This window comes from Populus alba, chromosome 1 (genome assembly GCF_005239225.2).
Source record: "Populus alba chromosome 1, ASM523922v2, whole genome shotgun sequence".
Classification (NCBI taxonomy): Eukaryota; Viridiplantae; Streptophyta; class Magnoliopsida; order Malpighiales; family Salicaceae; genus Populus; species Populus alba.
This window is the reverse complement of record NC_133284.1, coordinates 7,377,249-7,383,646: the sequence shown is the minus strand read 5'-3', so window position 1 is coordinate 7,383,646 and position 6,398 is coordinate 7,377,249. Positions and strand designations below refer to the sequence as shown.

The following is a 6,398-nucleotide window of genomic DNA, read 5'->3' as shown; positions in this document are numbered from 1 at the left end:
TTTTTTTTTAAAAATATAATATATTTTTTAGTTCCGTCCATTAATATTGGATTGGTTTTAGAATTGCACTTCATGAATTTTTCTATTTTTTCTTTTATTTGATTATCTCATTCACATAATTCAAGTTGCGAGGTTTCATGGGTTTACCTGAGTTTGCATGAGTTTTTCCTTTTTTTTTTTATTGTTAATTGATTTTTTTTTTATTTTACCCTTCTATATAAGGTTTATTGGAAATTGAGCTTTGTAATTTTTTTGGATTTAATTTCTGCTAGGTTATCTCAACCTTGTGCCCTGAATATCAGGTTTGACATGCTAACTTGGGTTGTTTTAAATCAATTTTTTTTTTCTTTTTTTTTTCCAATCTTATTATTCCGTTTTGGTTTGGCTAGGAATTGGATCTATTATTTTTTTTTTGCCAAATGTTCTTTTTGTGCAAATTATTATGATCACTTCTTTTTATTTAATTCAGTTGATTTACCCTTTTCATCTAGTTAAATAATATAATCTTATTTGATTAAGTCAAGTCTATGACCTAAGTTGCAATTTGTTTTTTTTTTTATATTGAATGCTTTTTTGTTTGATCCGTAGAGTAGTGTGAATTACTGATCTAATTTTAATAAGTAACTTGCCATGTTTTTTATAATATTATTTAAATTAAAGATAAAATCAGATTATGTTATCTAGCTTTAACATCCATGTAATCCTTTAGTTTTTGTGGGATGATATTTTTGAAAATTTTAGCAATAACTTCATTAGGACCACATCAAATGGATTTGTCAAGAATATAAATCTTCGTATTTTTTTTTCTTTCTTTCTTTCCTCCGTGTATTTATATATATATATATATATATAATTTTTAAAGTACTAAAAAATGAATAGAAAGTCCTTAAAACTTTATTATATTTTGTCTTTTTAGATAACAAACCGCCATAAATATTTTTCATTCAATTTTTTTTTTTCACATTTCATCTTCTTTTATATCCTAAACAATAAAGGTTTATTAATGTTTCATTTTTTTTTTATATACACAAATATTTTAACGGGCCCATCTCGCTATACCTTTTTTATACATGAAATAACATGACTAGCCATATTATAACCACACCTATTTATATAAAATGCATAGTTCTATATTATTATAGATAAATAGACATTGAAAATTTTCATTAGCTTAACTTTAACAGTTTGTACAAATAACACATTTTATTGAGACAAATGTATCATATTCACATCTAAAAAAATTATTTTATAAGAATGAGTAAGAGCGAAGATTGTGAATGGATCCCACAAGTGATGATAATGTAAAAAAATTTAAATTATTTTTGTTAATACTTTTAATTTAATTTTTTTTTATACTTTTACTTTGAGGTGTTAATATAAAAAATAAAATTTAAAAAAATAAAAAAAATATTATTTTAATATATTTCAAATATTTAAAAAACAAAATATATACCCAGTTTCTCTCATCCCTGTAAAGGAAAGAAAGAAAGAAAGCAGAAGAAAAGAAGCCTCGTGGACTCAATGGACAGCCAGTTTCCCGCAAATACAATCTGTTACAAGTTCTTGACTAGCATGAAGGAGTGTTCATGCAGCACCACGGAAAAATGGGTTCATATTGGCAGCATAAACGACTGGGCCTTGCAGATAATTTCCGAGCACATTTTGAACCAAGCGAACAAATAGTAAACCAACTTCTTAATTTATTTCTATGGAATAAATCTCAGTTTGTTCCACTGGAAAGAACCGTACATTTGAATAAATCTCGTAAACAAGCCTATGAGCTTTATCCGCACAGCATATCCGCCATACCCTCGCCGGAAGTTCAAAGCAAGCACGCAGTCACACTCACTGGATACGCTGGCTAAGCCCTCCAAGTTTTTAATTGCGAGGATGTTTTGGTGATGGCATGCAAAAGCATCGGCAAGGTTACTCCTCTGAAACTTTAAAGAAGGTATACGATAAAATTATGTTGTTGATTCCATCCATTCTAGGATCCGTTTCAAATTCTGGATCAATATAAAAGAAGACCTGCAATCATAAAGTATGGTGTCATTGAACCATGCCTCAAAACAAACTATATTTCTAAAGCCCTTGTATAGAGGGAAAAAATGGGTGTGTGTGTGTGTGCAAGGTGGGAAAGGGGAAAGAAACTACTCACAGGCATGTCAATCTGCTCCCCAGGAAGAAGACGCTGCTCCTCAAAGCAAAAACATTGTATTTTATTGAAGTACACGGCAGCCTGTAAAGAGTTGCAAACAAATGTTGAGTGTTATGAAGCACGAGCAATTACATAAAAGAAAAAATGCTAGCTAGCAGCATTAGCCATTAGGATGTCCCTTCTTATCCAGTTGAGATAAGACCATGGTCCATAAAACAAGAACTGATCTTCTCCAGAAATAATAAATCCTCCACATGATCCAAATGATTCCCTTAATGTATAAATGTATGACTTGGAAAAATTAATTGGGAAACTTATTAATACTACTATTATATTGTTATTTTATTCAGTAGGATTTCATTACGATGATCGATAATGCAGCATCAGTCATTCTACACACCCGCGCATGAAGGCACACACATTAAAACACATGTATACACACAGAGCAAGATCATAAACAATAATTAAAGGTTGCGTGAATGCAGGATGAGCAAGATACTCAAAACTGCTGAGCTTCAAATAAGTTTAACAACAAGACTTTAGGCAATTTCCTCACAAGGAAAAACTCAAGACCTCATTTTAATTTTTCTACCTACCAGCAATAGGCTACTTTAAGTCAACATTGTACCCAACTGGCCTAGATTGGTATAGAGGCATTTTTATTGTTACTTCATTTCTCTTCTGGTATGAATTAGGAACTACAGATCTCCGATAGGAAGTTTGCAAACAAACTCAACCAAGCACACTCATATAAGTATGCCACATTTCTCTTCTAAAGATATAGGAATTACCTAGCACAACTAAGCATGCCACATTCCTCTAGAAAATTCAGAAGCAGAATTACCAGTGTCTCTGGCAACTTCAAAAGCTGAAGCTTCTACTATATTTTCTCAAACCATGAGCAAGCAAGGATTTTTCCTGGAAACATGGTAACAACAGGAGCAACATCGCCTAATAAAAGGACACAGTTTGATATCCCATACACACACTGTGGATAACAAAAGGATGCTTAGTAACAGTCATTAATCTATTCATTCGCACACTATACCCTCAGAAAGTACTAGCCATCGAGTATTTCAAAGTTCAAAGACAATTTCCATTCCACAAGCACTTCAAAATTCATCTACTAAAGAAATAAGGAAAAAAGAGAGATCAAAACATCCATTGCAAAAAAAGAACAATAGTCTAAGAAACGAGGAAGCAAGCCAAAAATGCAAGTCATAATCTTACTATCAAACAAAGAGAAAAAAGAGAACCTAAAATGACCTCTCGATGTGTTCCTTCTGTGCCAACCCAAAGCTAGCTAGTGAATGGAAAAAAAACTAGATAGATTCCTGTTTTCACTGCTAAAATCTCCAGTTTCCAAGCATTCAACTCCATAGCATGAAATGATTCTACACCCCTTGTTCTGTATGCCCACTCTCATAAGGCTCTAGCCCATAAACAATACAGCACTAGACAATTAATAATTTCAACTACATACTAACAAGGATAACACCAGTTCACCAACAACCTTAATTGATATTGAAAATCTTACTCCAAGGTGCCTCCCATTCTACAAGGAAAAGTGGGGGACTTGATGATTTGAACTTCCAAATAGCTCTCCATGGATAATGTGCTTGCCTTAGCACATCATTTCTTCCACAAAACTCCATATAGTTTCATATCAACTTTACAATTCTTAGACGTTCCTCATCTCACTCAATCATCCTAAGCATATTCTACATTCAAGTCCACGTCATTAAAAATAAATACAGCAACACAACTGGAATCAAATACTTGAAGAAACACCAAAGGCCAACAACAAACAAGATTCCTTGAAACATGAAAGTAATCATGCGCATATCCCAGCTTTTAGCAAATAAAAGATTCATGTTAATATCCTATAATCAGAGTTCTAGCAAGCACACCACACCATGGGATGGACAAAAATGACTTCATAATGGATAAGGTTTTGGAAAATGCAGTGAAGGTCCACAAAAACCCTCTAAAAAACTGTTTAATCTACTACATGCCAATTCAAATCTGATCTTAGCACTGCCCTTTTTCAGATAATTTTGAATTTACCATATAACATGGAGGTTCAATGGGAGTTTTCCCATTCACCAATTCCTATTTTGTTTGACATTACTGAAATCTGTTGAGTACTGTGCTTTCACATTATCCAACAACTCATAGAACATGGTTGATCAACAGCCAAAGAAATAAGAGGAATGGGATGCCCCAGAGCAGCAGTTCCCGGATATATTTTGCCTTAGAAAAAACACACAATGGGGGGGGGGGGGGCACAAACGAAATAAAGAAGAAAAAGGCGATGAGGATATCCTATGTTTGTTTTCACCTTGCCCTGATGATGCGCTCCTAGCTTGCGGATTTACAAACCAGAAAAAAAGAAAAAAAAAATCTCTATTGCTTTGAGAAGAGATTCGTTGGTTTCCAAAGTCTAAGCTAAATTCACATACCACATTGCTTAAATGAAAGAGCATACAAAATTAGTACCTTCATAGGAGTAACATTATATGTAGATACACCAGTTATTGGAGTGGAGCTTTGATTTTCAGCAGTGTAAAATGCAAGAGCACTTTCTCCTGGCTTTACTCTTACCTAGAGAGAAGAAAACACTGCATTGAAGACAGCAAATCACAGAGGAAGCAGCTGGTTAAACATAAGCATGCATGCACTATATGCAAAAGAGAACCTCTCTTTGTGTAGGAGCGAACTTCCATGGCATTCCGTCACCCACATCAGCATTAAACTGCACTGCTATCTCCCTATACAAACAAGAAAGAGCCTGCCATCAGGAAAAAGGCACCACAAAGCTGAAAAAAGTTTAGAGATTTACAGCTTAATCAAATTCAAGTTCGGTATCCTAGAGATTTCCTGGAGTATCAAGCCCAAATAAGCAATCCAAGACATCTGAAGGATAGTTATCCAAGATTCAGGTCCATCAAGTTTGCTTTATGAAAAAAGGGTATTGTGTGTGGTGACATGCCTGTTTGGCAACGCGGTAGCTTCTGTTTTTCAAAGTACTTTTCAAATTGTTTTTTCACCTGAAAAACATCAAATTGATGTTTATTTAGGTGCTTTTCGATGATTTGGATACGCTGATGTAACAAACAAATAAATAAAATCTAAAAAAACATCATTTTGATGTATTTTCAATTGAAAAGGACTTTTAAAAAGCAAACTGCACCATATTACCAAACAGATAAAAGTAAAACAGACCAGGTACTACAGCATGATATTGCAAATCCAAAAGGATCATTTCTGTTTATCTTTAAACTTGTCTTTCACCATTATTCAATACTACTCTCGAAGCATGAGAATTCAATAAAACAATGTCAAGAAACAAAAAATGTAACAAAATCACCACAATAAAAACAAAAGTCAGAACAACGTTAATACCAAAAGGGAGAAAGAAAGACACCTAGTGGCAACAGTTCCATCGTTAGCATGCCGAGCAATCTTCTCTTCAACACTCTATGTATTAAAAAACACAAAGCACAACAGAATACAAAAGTTAATGCCAACATTAAATTTACACAGAACAGAAGCAACAAGAAAAAATGTGATTACAAACGATTAAAAGAAGAGAAACCTCGCGGCGTTGAACAGTTCCGCCATAACCAGTGGCTTGACAGAACCTCCTATAAAGAGGAACAGCAGCATAACTACTACCAACCATGGCAACCACCAAACCCGTCAAATAAATTAACGTCTTTTTTGATTTCTGCTCTCTACTCGTATTACTATTAGCAGCAGAACCACCGCCCACTTTATAAGAAGTAGAAAAATGCTTCTTAATTTCACATCTCCTTTTATTGTAACTGCCAAAACAACAACAATAATAAAAATTGTGCGTTTGCGTTAGAAATTTTAGCGAAATAAGTTGTTGATAAAATAAAAGTAAGAGGTGTTCATTTACATGGGTTGTTGAAAAGGGTGGTGATTTTGGTGTAGAGGTTTGAATTGAGAAAGCAAGAGATTGCGATTTGTTGCTCTTCGTGTCGCTCTAGCGAGGCTTGACCATGACATTTTTTTGCTCTTCTTCAATTCAGGAGACTGGAAAGATTATGGTGACAATTTTACAAGATTAAAATCAAACTGCAAGTGTTTTGCATTTGGGGTTTGTTTGGGCGCTGAGAAAGTGAGAGAATGGAAGAAGAGAGAAGGGATCGAATAGGTTAATAGCCAGCAAGGGATGCTTTTGATACTGAGTTTCAAACTCTTTTTTTTTTTT

General features: G+C 33.8%; 1 protein-coding gene across 3 annotated transcripts; it reads right to left on the bottom strand.

Moving 5' to 3' along the window:
• Nucleotides 1-1,495: 1,495 nt before the first annotated feature.
• LOC118036788 (cytochrome c oxidase assembly protein COX11, mitochondrial) lies at nucleotides 1,496-6,398 on the bottom strand. Of its 3 annotated transcripts, XR_012169585.1 has the most exons (8): nucleotides 6,084-6,398; nucleotides 5,757-5,985; nucleotides 5,586-5,638; nucleotides 4,857-4,929; nucleotides 4,658-4,762; nucleotides 3,003-3,146; nucleotides 2,159-2,239; nucleotides 1,969-2,028 (listed from the first exon to the last, which is right to left on the bottom strand). XR_012169585.1 is itself a non-coding variant. In XM_035042618.2 (7 exons), exons 1-7 carry the CDS (start codon nucleotides 6,191-6,193, stop codon nucleotides 1,927-1,929), a joined length of 753 nt encoding a protein of 250 aa, XP_034898509.1. In that variant the 5' UTR covers nucleotides 6,194-6,398; the 3' UTR covers nucleotides 1,496-1,926. The 3 variants fall into 3 exon arrangements, 2 of the variants coding, with proteins under 2 accessions (XP_034898509.1, XP_073264606.1); XM_035042618.2 differs by lacking the exon at nucleotides 3,003-3,146 and having other exon boundaries at nucleotides 1,496-2,028; XM_073408505.1 differs by lacking the exons at nucleotides 3,003-3,146; nucleotides 6,084-6,398 and having other exon boundaries at nucleotides 1,496-2,028; nucleotides 5,564-5,638; nucleotides 5,757-5,807.